The 13,831-nt window shown below is 50.4% G+C and overlaps 1 protein-coding gene across 4 annotated transcripts in view; it reads right to left on the minus strand.

The window, feature by feature from the left end:
- Positions 1-13,831, minus strand: part of EPHB2 (EPH receptor B2) — a 106,851-nt gene that overhangs the window by 31,387 nt on the left and 61,633 nt on the right. For all 4 annotated transcript variants that reach the window (XM_048967623.1, XM_048967621.1, XM_048967622.1 and 1 more), the window contains exons 4-5: positions 10,344-10,499; positions 9,095-9,430 (exon numbers count right to left, since the gene is read on the minus strand). In XM_048967623.1, the coding sequence (XP_048823580.1) occupies positions 9,095-9,430; positions 10,344-10,499 (492 nt within the window). The remainder of the gene's footprint in view (positions 1-9,094; positions 9,431-10,343; positions 10,500-13,831) is intronic.

Consider the following 13,831-nt stretch of genomic DNA (forward strand, 5'->3'; position numbering starts at 1 on the left):
TAGCACAAGCCCTTGCCCTATGACACAGGCTGGTCCCTGTGCAGACTGAGAGGTTGCTGCTGTAAAGGCAATAAAACTGGGCTAGACACTACATCAGTGTCAAGCAGGGAACCAGGGCCTTGGATGCCCCCAGGCAGCACCTTCTGCAGTGCTCCCTGGTTGTTTGATGGGGAGTTGGTTAGGACCATGCAGCTCCAGGCTTTGGAATGCTGTGAGACATCAGGCTCTTTGCACAGCTTCTTGTTCGTGATCTGTCTATCCATTTGAAACGCTGCCAATTGCAATCTGCCCCCCATTTCACACCTAGCCCCTTGTCTCCTTCACCTGCCAGCGCTGCAAGCTCAGCCTTTCACTCCTTGCCTGTCCGTGGGTCAGGGCTATTGAGATCCCTATAATCAAAGGGCCTCCATTCCTCCTCTGGATTAGCTGGAAGAGTCAGGTTACAGGCAGCAAAACCACTATCTCTGATCACTTTAATACCACTAACCCATGTCATGTCAGACAGAGTCAACATTTGCTCTGGAAAACACGACAGAGAAAGAGCAAAGCCAACCCGACCCACAGCCTCTCCCCAGCAACACTTTGAAATTACCCTGGGGAAAAAAGAGGTGAACAGCTGGGAGTTTTCCAGCATCTCCTTGGAGCCCTTCTGACAGATCTCAGTCCCTGAAGTGTCAGGTTACTGGACGGGGAACTGCTTTTATTATAAGAGGGTCAGTGGGGAATTCTGGCATTTTCAATTACCCGCTCGCAGGAGCGGCTGTGATCCGGGGTCAGGATTAACTGTGTGACCTCCAGCTGAAGACGGAGTGGTAGGGAAATGCAGCATGATGCTGCAAGGCACCAGCTAGTCCGGAGGCCAAGGGACAGGGCAGAAAACGGGGGGACAGGGAGAAAGCTGCTCTCTCTGGTGAGACCAAAGGGTGATGCTGTGCAGCAAGGAGGACGTGCTGTGATCAGTCATGGAGCACAGGTTTCCCTGAGCCCGAAGTCACAGGGCCTGGTGACATCTAGGCTGGGATCCAGGCTTCACAGTGCAGGAAAGAAAAGTTGGAAATGACAGAAAGGCACAGTGCCACCGTGCAGGGTTATGGGCAGCTCAGACACATGTGCCTGCCTCCCTGTGGGGCAGAGATGATGTCTGAGGGATGATCCCCTTTGGGAGTGCAATAAAAAACTTCCAGGAGGTCAGGTGGGTTGGATATCAGGAAAAGCTTCTCTGGAAGAGTGGTTGGGCGCTGGCACAGCTGCCCAGGGAGGTGGGGGAGTCACTGTCCCTGGAGGGGTGCAAGGAACGTGGAGATGTGGCACAGAGGGATGTGGTCAGTGGTATGGTGAGGGTGGGCTGGGGTTGGACCGGATGTTCTTAGACGTCTTTTCCAACCCTAATGATTCCATGGTTCTAAACAGGACAGGGTGAGAAGCCAGGACAACTCACTGTGCACCTCCACAGACCTGAATGTCTTGCACCAGCATCCCAGCCAAGGGGAATATAACCCAGACTGGCTCTCTCTGCTTGCCCTGAGATGTCCCAGACCCACAGGGTTTCCAGCTGTGTGCAAGTGGATCTGGGTGTCTAACTAAAAACAGACTTTCTTTCATTTTTCTGTGAAGAAATTCAAGTGCCTGAGAAGGCCGGTATGAAAAAGGTGGTATCCAAAAGTGTGAGAGAAGGGATGTGGTTCAGCTGGCAAGTGACATGGCTTAGTGGGCATGGTGGCCATGGGTTGATGGTCAGGCTTGATGGTCTTAGTGGTCTTCCCAACTTTAAGGATTCTGTGGTTCTGTGATTCTAGGTAGCCCTGCCAGCTGATACCCATGTTGTTTGTGTGTAGAGTGACTGCAAAATTTCCCAGCAAGCCTCTCAAGTCTGTAACTCCACACGCTGGAAAATCTTAAAAATACAGGCAATGCAAAACTGGCTCCTGGCTCAGGCCTCATCTAAATCAACAAAGGTTTGGTGTAGATTACAGCCTTTTAAAGCAGCTCCTAATGCCACAAGCCCAGTCTCTTGGCTCAGGCAGAAGAAGGCTTTTGGCTGTCTTTATGCCCTTTGTTTAACTGAGTTTGCAGCCTTCATTTGCACGCTGCCAGCCTGCCCATGGAGAAGGGCTGGACTTTGTTCTCAGCACGGAGAGGAGATGCTCCGCTGGCACTGTGGAGAACCTCAGCATCCAGACACAGATATGGGAGCGGGTTTGGGGACACTCAGAGCCAGGCGCATCCCCACCTCCACATGGAAATCTCATCTGCTCCAGATCAAGGCAGAAGCATCAGTGCAGGGCTGGCGAGAAGCAACAAAGCCGGCAGAAGCCATCTCCCCAACTTGCTCCCCAGATTTTCAATAATGAGGTGTTTTCTTAGAAAGTGCCCAACTAAAATGTTCTTAGAAACATCCCCGTTTTGGAAACTGCAAACATGAAAAATGGACCAGAGAAATTTTTCCTGATAAAAGCTTGGAAGAAGGATTCCTGCTGCAGTGCATCCCCTCCCACCCACTGGGTCTGGCTAATTTGAGGCTCTGCCAGGCTGCCTTCCGCTGTGTGCTGGGAAATTCTGCAGCTATCAGGATTATTTTATCTCTGTTCCAACACTGTGACCCTGACATTTTTGTTCGTAGCACCTCTCTCTGCATCTCTCCCATGTCTCTGTGGCTTCATGTACCTGCTTCTGGCAGCTCCACCTGCCCAAATGCTGGCACTCGGTGCCTCGTGTGCAAGCAAGGCGATTAGCACTGCAGATCGTTTGCCAAGTGCAGCAGAAAAGATAAATCACCCCTCCTGAACACATAAGCAAAAGGTGAGCACCTGAGCCACTCTGTTGGCTCACACGCAGCAAGGACGGCAGCGCACTGCAGGGAGGGAGGGAGGGGTTGATTCACCAAAGGGGACTTTCCACCCGCATCCATCATGGGTGGCTTTTTGTCTTCCACACAGAGTCAGCTCCAGATGCTCTGGAACAGGTTTCTGAAGCCCCGGGCAGGTGTGGGAAAAATGATCCTCAAATTCACAAAGTAATTTATGCAACAGGGAAATCTGGAAGTCAGCAGGTGGAGGAGCCCACAGAGCTGGTAGTGGGAGAAGAGCATCTGCTAGGAAAGCTTGAGCCACGCAGATTATACCCTGCCTTGCCAGCATCCCCCCAACTGCCCACCACAGAAGCAGAAAGAGGAGTCCTGAAGAGCCAGCAGCTGGCAAACCTCCTGCCATCTGGGAGCCCTGGCTCCCGGCAGTCTCCAATGGGCAGAGCAGAGAGGATTTGGGCATGGCTGGGGCTCTCCCAGGTGCTCATGGCCAGCTGCTGCCATGCCCTCAGCCAGCCCAAGGCAATAGGCTGGGACATGGAGTCTTCCAAAGAAGAGGAGGACCTTAGAAGTAACCCTACAGCAGCTCAGCAGATACGTTCCTGCCTCACTTAGGCATCCAGGCTTCTGCTCTGGCTTCTTCACCCACAGCCCATTGCTAACCATTCTGTACCATCTGCTCTTGTCTTGCTTTAATAGCACTTTTCTCTTTGTGGTGACCCTCCATGCTATTACACCCATGCAGACAGCGATTCCAACCACTTACCAAGACTAAACACACAATTTCAGTCTCCACTCTGGAACATGGCTTCTCCTGGGTTCTGATCTCTTTATCAGCCTTTCTATGTACCTAATACCATCACAATTCAGCTCTCTTGAATGTGGGCAGCCAGATGTGCGTGCAATGACCATGTGAGTCACAGAATCCTTAAGGGTGGAAAAGACACCTAAGGTCATCCAGTCCAACTAAGTTTCACCCAGCTTTTCCAAGTGGCAGTGAGACTTCAGTACAGCTGCTGTACCTACCTTGCAGAATACAGTCCAGTCTTGCATGTGATTCTTTTTTCATGAGGTGTTATATGGAGAAGAGCTGTCTCCTTTTTATGGTTTGCCCTTGGGTCCTACTCAGCTGCCTCCAACATTTGGCACCAAAACAGCATCTTGATGTCTGAAGTCTAGATGCTTTTCTCAAAGATGTTTCATTCACACACAGGGCTGAATGTGAGGTTCATAGATAGGCAGGGTAATCTATAACATGCCTGAGCCTGAACATCTCAGTGTAACATAGGACAATGTCCACAGAGCATAGCTTAGGAGGTTCAGGTTGGATATGAGGAAAAGCTTCCTCCCCAGGAGGTTGTGCAGCCCTAGGGCAGGTTGGAGATGTGAGGAGAACTCTGCCTTTGGTGATTACCAAGAATTATCCAGCCAAAACTGTACCTGTCCTGCCATAGCTGGGTGGTTGGATGAGAGATGCAAGATGCTGGGATGCTACAGTCTCCTGGCTTTTACATTTATACTGGAAGACAACAAGAAATGGACTCGTTTTAAGAGCTGGAAAGCTCATTCCAGCTCTCTAAAGTGACTTCTGCATGCACTTCCCCAGGTTTTTGTTTCACAGACAGGGAAATCTTTTCAAAGCTGCAGCCTGCTCTGGGCAAAGCCAGGAGCAGAAGCTCATGGACCATGGCTACAAGGGAATTTTAAACCTTAATGATGTCTGGCACGAACCTAGAGCACAGGTGTGAGCTGTGCATCTCCCAAGCCAAAGGACTCATGCTGTGACATATATCATCAAAGTAAGTTATCTGAATCCACAGAAACACAGAAGATGGGCCATTCAGTTCTGCTGCAGAGAATGCTTCTCCTGGTCAGTTTATTGGGAATGAATATCTGTTCCCTGTGCCACACACTAGCTGGTGTTCACACTGTATTACCTATCCCATAGTCTGTTTATTTGGGCTCTGTTTGCAGCCAAGAGCCTCTGACACTGGAACGAATCCTCCCTTCTGACTCTGTGTGACACAAGAATCCCTCATAAGGAACACGTCCCCCAAAAAATCTGGATGTTCTTGTTTCCCCAGACACTGGGAGGTCTTGAATTGGTGTAATCTGCAGAGCAGTTCTTCCTCCTCCCTTCCAGGTGAGCAGCAGCCACAGCCCGATACCAAGAGCTGCTCTTCCCACTTGCTATTTAAAACTTCCCTGCCCAAGGAGCCCTTTCCTTCCCCAAGTTTCCCAGGCACTCAGCTCATCCACAGCATGAACAGAGACTGAAAATCCTCCCAGCACCAAGATTATCCCCCTCCCCAACCCTCCCCAAAGAATGCCACAAATTAGCAAGCAGGAGCAGTGTGTTGTCACAAGTGAGAGGGTTGACACACGGCGTGGTTCTCAATTAGTCGAGTGTCATTATCCCAAGCGTTGGGCCATGCTCAGCTCCTTGACCCCTGGCTTCCCTCCTGCTCCTTCCCTCCTGGGATGCTGGCACGCCTCTCAGCTCTCCTCTCATCCACCCCTCTTGGCACAGATCTCTGGTTCTGGAATGGCTGAGAAAAGGTTTTTTGTGGCACCCTATATCTGCACGGCATGTTTGTTTTCTTTTAGGCATCAAGGTTTTGTAAGGGGTGGATGGAAAGTCCTGGACGTGCCTCCATACAGAGCTGTAGGGGAGCAGTACCGTATGGCAGGAAAGCAGAGGATGAGCCATTGATAAAATGCAGCTTAGGGAGTCATGGAGAAGTCTACTGAGAAGAGCAAAGAGAAAATACAGCCTGGTCTTAAAGGTGACAGGAAATGGGATCATACAGAGTTTGCTGGAATGGGTAAATTCCAGAATGGGCAAATCCATTGAGTTGGCTGGGGAGCAGGGAGGTGGTAGAAAGGGAAGATCTCCTTCAAGCTCTTTTAATTTCTTTTGTTCTGATGCTGGTCCTTTATAATTTTCTGGTCTAGCCTGCTAATGAAGACGGTAAGGGTGAATCTAATCTTAGTCACCACTGCCTAAAGAGCAGTTAAAGAAGGGTGAAAGCAAGCTCTGCTCATTGGGGATGGATGACATGACAAGGGGAATGAGCCACAGATACAGACTAGAAATTAAGAAAGGCATCTTCTCAGGAGGGTGACACAGTCCTGGGAGAGGTTACCAGAGAGGTGGCATTTTCCAGGACTCAGGAAAAGCCACAGACACAGAAACAACCTCTCTGCACAGCAGTGAACATAGCTTGATGGCTGAGCCCATGAATACAACAGTTATGCTTAGGTCTGGAAACTCAAATGTAGGCCTTGCAGAGAGGCATATTGCACCAGGGAAGCAGAATGTGAAGGGACCAAGACACTGTCAGAGAGACCACCAAGGAGGTAAGAGCTCCTTGAACAGCTGAGCGAGGCTGCAGAGTCCTTGGATGTATAGAGCAAACAGTGAGCAAACAGCACAGAAAGGAAAGCAGTTTATTTGCAGTAGTGCTTCTACTGGCTGCAGTATCTAATTAACACAGAATTATGACGAAGAATATGAAAGTGTCCACAAAGAGCTAAAGGGAGAGCCACATTCTGCAAAACCACCTCATAGCGAAAAAAGAATGATCCATCTTGGTCTAATTGTCTCTTGTTTTCCCTTGAGAGAAGCTACCCACTGTGTCTCTACATGAGTACAAACATCCTACCAACACAGGACAACAGCAAAATGCGTTTGGTTGACACAGACTGAATGTTAGTGAAATCCAGACCAGAAAGAAGGTGCGTATTTCAAATGATGGCAGTAATCATTGGAGAGAGATGTGGCAGTGATGAACTGTCTTTCACAGGGTGGTGAGGCTCGGGCACGGTCTGCCCAGAGAAGTTGTGGATGTCCCTGGAGGTGCCTGAGGCCATGGATGGGCCCTGGGCAACCTGAGCTGGTGGGGGGCACCCAGCCTAATGCAGGGGTTGGAACTGGATGGGCTTTAAGGTCTCCTCCAACCTAGGCTACTCTAGCATTCTGTGAATTCTAGGAGAACAGGAAGGTGAATGGTGTGTTATCTTCTTTGATATCAAGCTGCTATTTAGTGTCAACTGTCATGATGCCATCAAAGCCACCAGTTGCACTCCTCCATTCAAACTCAGTATTTGCACTCTGGCCACTCTACAGGGATCGTTTTCCCACTCTCTCATAGCATCTTTTCTCCGGAATGCCGAGGAATTTATGATATCTGAAGGTTAAAGATGCTGCTGGATTTCAACACAATCACAGAACATCCCGAGTCGGAAGGGGCCAACCCGAGATCCCCGAGCACAACACCTGGCTGTGCACAGCACCACCCAAACCCTATGGCTGAGTGTCCCAGTGCTCCCTGTGCGCCAGGGATCTGTGCCATGCCCACTGCCCTCTGGTGAGGATCCTTTCCCTGTCACCCACCTGAGCCTCCTCTGATGCAGCTCCATGCTGCAGCCACCAACTCCCAGGCTCAATGCCCCACTCTCTCCATGCACTCTCCTCCTGGTACAACACCCTCCATTCTCCTGTCCCAGCTCTGCCTTTGTGTGTGCAGCTTCTGTTACCAACTGCTAATGATCTACACCAAGGCTGCCAGGCAGTGTAAGCTGAAGAATTCAGAACCTCTAATTACAGAGGAATCAGCGAGCAGACAGTTACTGTTTAGTGCTAATGAATAGATACATTAAGGGAGATATCACACAGGCTGAGAAGTGTGAGTCCTGATAATGAAGGAGTATCAAACAAGGAGGATGATGATCAGGGGACTGAAAGAGGATTCACCTTCAGCTCAGCTTTCTGCTTTTCATCAAGACAGTTCATGGGTGACCGAAACATTTTTGCACGTTACCTCTCTCAGCACTGTGTGCGCCCAACCCACCCATGCCCATCTGCACCACCACTGCCTTACCAACACCCCACACCACCATCCGCACCCTGCAGCAAGCACACAACACAGCCTCCAGGCAGCTCTGTGCCAATGCAACAGTCCACACTCATCCAATTTGGTGCTGAAGTTCTCGTAGTGTCCAGGAACCCTGGGGAACGTTCACACTCCCTGCACACAGTCTGCAGTGTTCAGATCAACCACTTGCTTGCTTCCTCACACCATATTGATGTGCTTCCACCGTGCAATAGGATTAAGCTCAGGCCTGGCCCCAAGAGGTGCTCCAGGTCCAGATGGCTTCCAGGCAGGACAGGGAGAGCAGGTCTGCAGGCCACCCAGCCACCAGCACAGCTGCCACCTGCAGCTCTCCTAGGAAACAGCACTGCCAGCAACCCCAGCACATCCCTTTCCCCAGCCCCCTGGGCCAGCACAGAAGCTGGCAACCCAAAGAGAAACCATTACAGCTTTGCTGTGTTGTCTTCTTCACCAAGCACAGCAGAGAGGGGCTTGTGAGCATGGCAGGTGGCTTGCAGCAGCACAGGATCTGGAGCAGTTTTCCAGGCAGCAATCCTGTACAGCTGGCTCACAGCCTCCCATCTCTACAGCTTTCCTCTGTTTTCACGGCCTGTTCTGGTGCTTGGGCCAGAGGCTGCACTTTCTCTGCAGTTGGAGCAGAGATGACAGCTTGTGTCAAAACACTCGAGCCGATATTACCTTCTCTCCTCAGGAACCAGGAGCACCAACAGGGGCTGCCAGCAGCAGTGTGAGCTGCTGCTGTGTCTGCAACGCTGCCAGCAATGAGGATTAAAGGCACCTACAGCGTGTGTGCCTGCTGGCACCAAAGAAATGATTATGGGTCCAATGCCAGAGGGAAATGCTGAGACACCAGAGGACAGTGACACGAGCTAGACTGCTGCAGTGGCTGGCATGGCAGCTCTGTCTTGGGGCACACAGAAATAGGGGATATTTTTCATATTCAAGGGATTCCCTTTGGTTGAGTTTATACATAGGAGCGAAACCGACTTTTTACATGGGCAGATAGTGATAGGACAAGGAGGAATGGTTTTCAACTAAAAGAGAGGAGATTTAGGTTAGATGTTAGGAGGAAATTCTTGGTACTCAGAACCCATCCGGAGAACTGAAGGCGCCCCATCCCTGGAGGTGCTCAAGGCCATTGGTAATGACTGGAGTTGGGGGCCCTTTAAGATCGTTTCCAAGTCAACCATTATATGATTCTATGTTTTGTCCAGGAATTGCCAGGCCACTGCATCTGCTTACCACAGAGCAAGAGACATCACACCACATCTCACCCCACTCCACCTCCCCTTCAGGCCCTGCTCATACCACAGAGCTTCATCCAGCACATGCGTTCAGTCCCCACACCCCCACCTCCCCTTCCCACGGGGGTCTGACAGGAGACAGGGCCTCTTACCAGCCTGGTTGGTGGTGATATTCACTGATGCAAACTGCGGGGAGAAGGGGCTTTGGTCGGTGACGCCATTCACAGCCTGGATTTCGAAGGTGTACTGCGTGTGGGCCAGCAGGTCGCTGATGTAGATGCGAGGCTCTGTCAGACCCAGCTGGCGTGGGGCAAACTGCACGTTGTCCCCACAGCGTGTGCACGCCCCCCGGCCCGACCCGCAGCTCTTGCAGATGATGTTGTACACCAGATCCTCCCGGCCCCCTGAGTCTCGTGGTGGGGTCCACTCCAGCATCAGGGAGGTTTCGTTCACGCTGGAGATCACAGACTGGGGGGCAGATGGGATGGCTATGATGGGAATAGAGAGAAAAGTGTAAGAACAAGGGCTCTGCTCTATGCTATGAGAACCCATCCCGAGCAAGGATTCGCCCTGCGTTGAGCCCAGCTGCTTCTCTTGCTGGATCTTGACAACCTTGAGATGTAGGTCTATGTAAAAGGAGTGGGGTTCAACAACAAAGAAGCTCAGAGGGTTGCAACACCTCTCCTATGAAGAAGGGTTAAGGGAGCTTGGCTTGTTCAGGCTGGAGAAGACTCCTGGGAGACCTCACTGTGCCATTCTAGCCCTTACAGAAGCTTATTAACAGGAGGAAGACAATATTTTATATGGTCTGATAGAGAAAGGTCACACGGGAGTGGTTTTAAACTGAATGAGGGGAGATTTAGATTAGATAGTAGGAAGAATAGGCTGCTAATTATGGAGTCCAAACTGCCCAGGGAGCTGTGGGTGCCCAATTCCTGGAGGTGCCCAAGGCCAGGTTGGATGGGGCCCTGAGCAGCCCAGTGTGGTGGGGGGCAACCAGCTCTTGGCAAGGGAACTAGATGGCTTTACAGTTCCATCCGAGCCAAGCCATTCCATGATTCTGTGACTCTCTTGGTGTCACAGGGATGTGTGCAGGAAGCTGAACAGCCAAAAGCAGGAGTGGGAACCAAACTTACCTTCTTAACTCAGACCCATCCCTGCTAAACTGACCACACAGTACCCACGACAAAATTCACCTGACATTTTTGGTATTTTTTCTGATTCCTTGCCCTTGCCCTAAACTCCTGAGTGCCTACAGCCAGGACTTAGCATTCAGGAGCAGCCCCAGAGTGAAGTCATCCCACAGCTTAGAGCTCTGAGTCACCCTAATTGCTTTGGCTGATGCACGCCTCCTCCCCCAGCTCTGTGCCTCCCCTCCCCAGTTGCCTGGAGCCCACATACTGGTGCAGGGCATGTCGACAGGGTCAGCATCTGCCCGATAATATCCATTCCGGCACACGCAGTTCGTGGCCCCTTCCGAAGTCGTCCGGCTGTTAATTGGGCAATGGACGCATCCTTCATCTCCTTGGCTGGCCTTGAAGGTCCCTGATGGGCAGCCTGGAAAAGAACCAAGAGCGATGGTGAGTTGTGAGGAAGGAGGGCTGGCGAGGATGCCCAGAGCTCGGCAGTGCTGCTGGAAAAAGCTCTTTGGGGCGTTGCAGCATCCAAAGCCAAAACCTGACAAGTTGAAATGAACAGAGTGGAGAAAGAGCAGCTGGTGTTAAGACCCTGAAAAGGCAGGTTGAGATGGGGTCTCTATGTAGGTCTCCCCTGTTGCATTCCCAACCACAAATGCAAAAACAAGGTCCACCGACCAAGTCTTAGGACAGCAAAGGGGATTTTTATCTGCTATCATGCAAGAAGTTTGGAATGGCTGCACCAAATCAGACCAAAGTCTCTCAAAGAGGATGGCATGAGCTGGGCTGCTTATTTTCTAGTAAAACCTTTTAGGGTGGAGCTCTTCCCTCCTGCTGGAGGTGGAACTGACCTGCACAAAGCAATGCTGACTCTTCCTAAGAATCCCACATTCATGTAAGAGTCTCCATGAGTTTCCTTTCGTTTATACCATTGCTAATCATGCCATCACACGCAAGCAGCAGTTTGCTGGGGTCTAGCTACTCACAGATGAAGCCACATCGTTAGCAACAGCCACTCAAAAAATGCATGTTCAGCCAGGCATGATGGGTGCCAGAGTGGCTCACGTGCTGCCTTGCAGCAGATGGGTGGTGAAGGCTGGGCCACAACTTGAAATATAGCATTAACAGATATGGTGCATAAGGCTAAAAGTATTGTTGCAAAGCCTACAGCACTAGAAGGCCCTTTCCAACCCAGTGGGTCACCAGTGCCAATGCAAAAGCTTGGCTATAACCATTTATCAGCACGGCTCTCGGTGACTGCACTCCGTTGTGACTTTCACCACTGTTGATCTCTCATGCAGCATGAAGAGCCTGGGGGTGGCAGGTGGTTTCTGCACTAAAATGAGTTCAATAAACTTCTACTTCAGTTCACCATCAAGGCTTTCAGGAATGAGGCAGAACAAAAAAACAGCCCAGGAAAAACATATGGTCAGGAGTGAATCGTATCATAGAACCATAGAATGGCTTAGGTTGGAGAGGGGACCTTAAAGATGATTCCTCGACATGGGAAGGGTTGCCAACCACTAGATCAGGTCGTCCAGGTTCCCAGGATTGCTGTAAGCAAGAGCTACTAGAAGTGCTTATTTTTAATTTAAAAACAAACACACAAATAGGAATTTTCTCTGTTTTCAACCCTTACCTTCAACATTATCTTGGGTTTTCAACAAGAAAACAGAAAAATACCCTACCCTGCATGCTTCAGGAGTCCCTTTGGACTCCTGAAGTCAAAGGATCTGCTGGAAATCTGCAGGAAAGCCGGCTTCTCCCCCGTCTCATGTTCATGAATCTTTTCATCCCCATGGTCCCCCATCCTCTAAGGCTTTTGACTCCTTTTCTGATCCTGTTCCCAGTGTCTCTCAGTATTAACCCATCTCAGAGGGTGTCACACTGCTGGGAAAGGTGTTGTGAGTATCTCTGTTACAGAGAGATGAAGGTGGCTCTGCACCCAAAATGATAGCAGGGTTCCTGTACTAATACCAATTACTGACATGCAATACAAGCAATATACATAATTACTCCACTCTGACCAAGCTGGGCTGCTAGAACTCTTTTCACATGCCCTTAAATGATCAGCATTTTTGGCAACTTTCTTCATCCCCATACAGATAAGGCAACAAATAACCCTGCAAAATGAGAACATTTTGGTGTGACTCCGCTGCAGCGTTCCGAAATCACGTCAAGAGACAGCAGATCACTGAATGGCAGCTCTTTCAATCCACGCTGTTGGTTCTGATGAACACCCTTCCTCAGCTCTCTTTGTCCACCATTATCTCCAGGCAGCCCTCCTCCACTCAAGCAAGGCTCTGAGTCTTACATCCCCAGCCTTATCTTCCAGCTGCCTCCCATCTTGTTGTGGGGTGGAGGCCAGGATGACTCCACAGTCCCGAGCTGTTGGGGCTCTGCCATCTCCTTTCTCCTGCATGGTGCTTTTGGGTCAACCAGTGTGAGGGCAATTGGGAAAAACAGGAGAGTTTTTCCCAAACTGAAGGACAGGGCATGAAAGGAGAGTCCCCTCCACCAGCACTTCGAGTCTGCTGCTCGCAGTGGCTGTGGGGTATTTATGACTTTGTCCAACCAGTTTGGAGTTTTACCTCTTATTCCTTTCATGAGCCGTGCCTCTTTCTTCCAAAACAGACAAAAATAACTCCTGCACTTGGCAGTAGAGTTGGCTGCTAGCTCTGAAAAGACAGGATCCTGGACCTGTAGGACCAGCTCTCAACGCTCATCCTTCGTGGGACAGCCTTCCCCTGGGCAATTCTTCCAATTTCCCTCCTGATAAATGTAATTAGCAGCCCACAGTGTTACCTCATACTTGAGATAAGCAATTAATCCCATTGCCAGGTGCTGTCACTGCCAACGACAGTGACAGCGTTTGGAGAGCAAGAGAACAGAAATGCAGGAGGGAAAATGGGGTTAAATGAGATTAACTGAAGAGGAATGCAGAGCTCAGCCAACCTCTGCGATGTGAATTAAAGAGTTGTCAATAAAGTAAGAATGCACAATGCAAATGTTCCTGATAAACCCACTCATTCTCCATAAGACAGGAAGAGAAGCTGACAGCACAGGTCTGGAAAATCATCTTCCCATTGCTAACAGCTCTTAGAAAGGTACCAGATTGGACCACATCACTTTGTCCAGCACACAGCACTGCTGCTCCTGCCTCCCTGGAGAAGATGCCAAGGCTCTGAAACACACCCTGCAATACTAATCCCCAGCATCACTCCCCAGGTCACCTCATCCTTGTCCCAGCCCAGGGACAAGGTGCCCAGAGCACCTCCAGACACAACTACCATAGAAGTGTTTCCAGCATGGACTTCCCCATTGCACTCTGCATACTTGCAGCTCGCCACTGGCTGCTTGGTTTAAGAGGAACGTGAATCAACTCAACACCTCTGGTTTCTAATCCCTCTTTGCAGACACTTCATGACAGCCCTGAGGCCACATCAGATGCACTGGGATGGTACTGAGTGTGCACAGCCTGCAAGTGGGATGCACCAGCTCTGTGGGTTGGTGCAGAGGCACTACTAAGTCAGCATGGGGGTGCATTGGGACCTTAGGGCTGGGATGTCACAAAGGTATAGAGAGTCCAAGGCAGGGTAGAGCGATACCCTGTTTGGGAAGCACCACTGGAAGGCCCTGTAAGGGAAAAAAATGCCCCCAGCCTTTCAGCCAGGATACCCTAAAACAGGCTCCAAAGAGCAAGAGAAGGGATGGCCAAGGAGTTCAGGCTTTTGGACACCACTGTTGCTGGTT

The sequence above is a fragment of the Lagopus muta genome, chromosome 21 (genome assembly GCF_023343835.1).
Source record: "Lagopus muta isolate bLagMut1 chromosome 21, bLagMut1 primary, whole genome shotgun sequence".
Classification (NCBI taxonomy): domain Eukaryota; kingdom Metazoa; phylum Chordata; class Aves; order Galliformes; family Phasianidae; genus Lagopus; species Lagopus muta.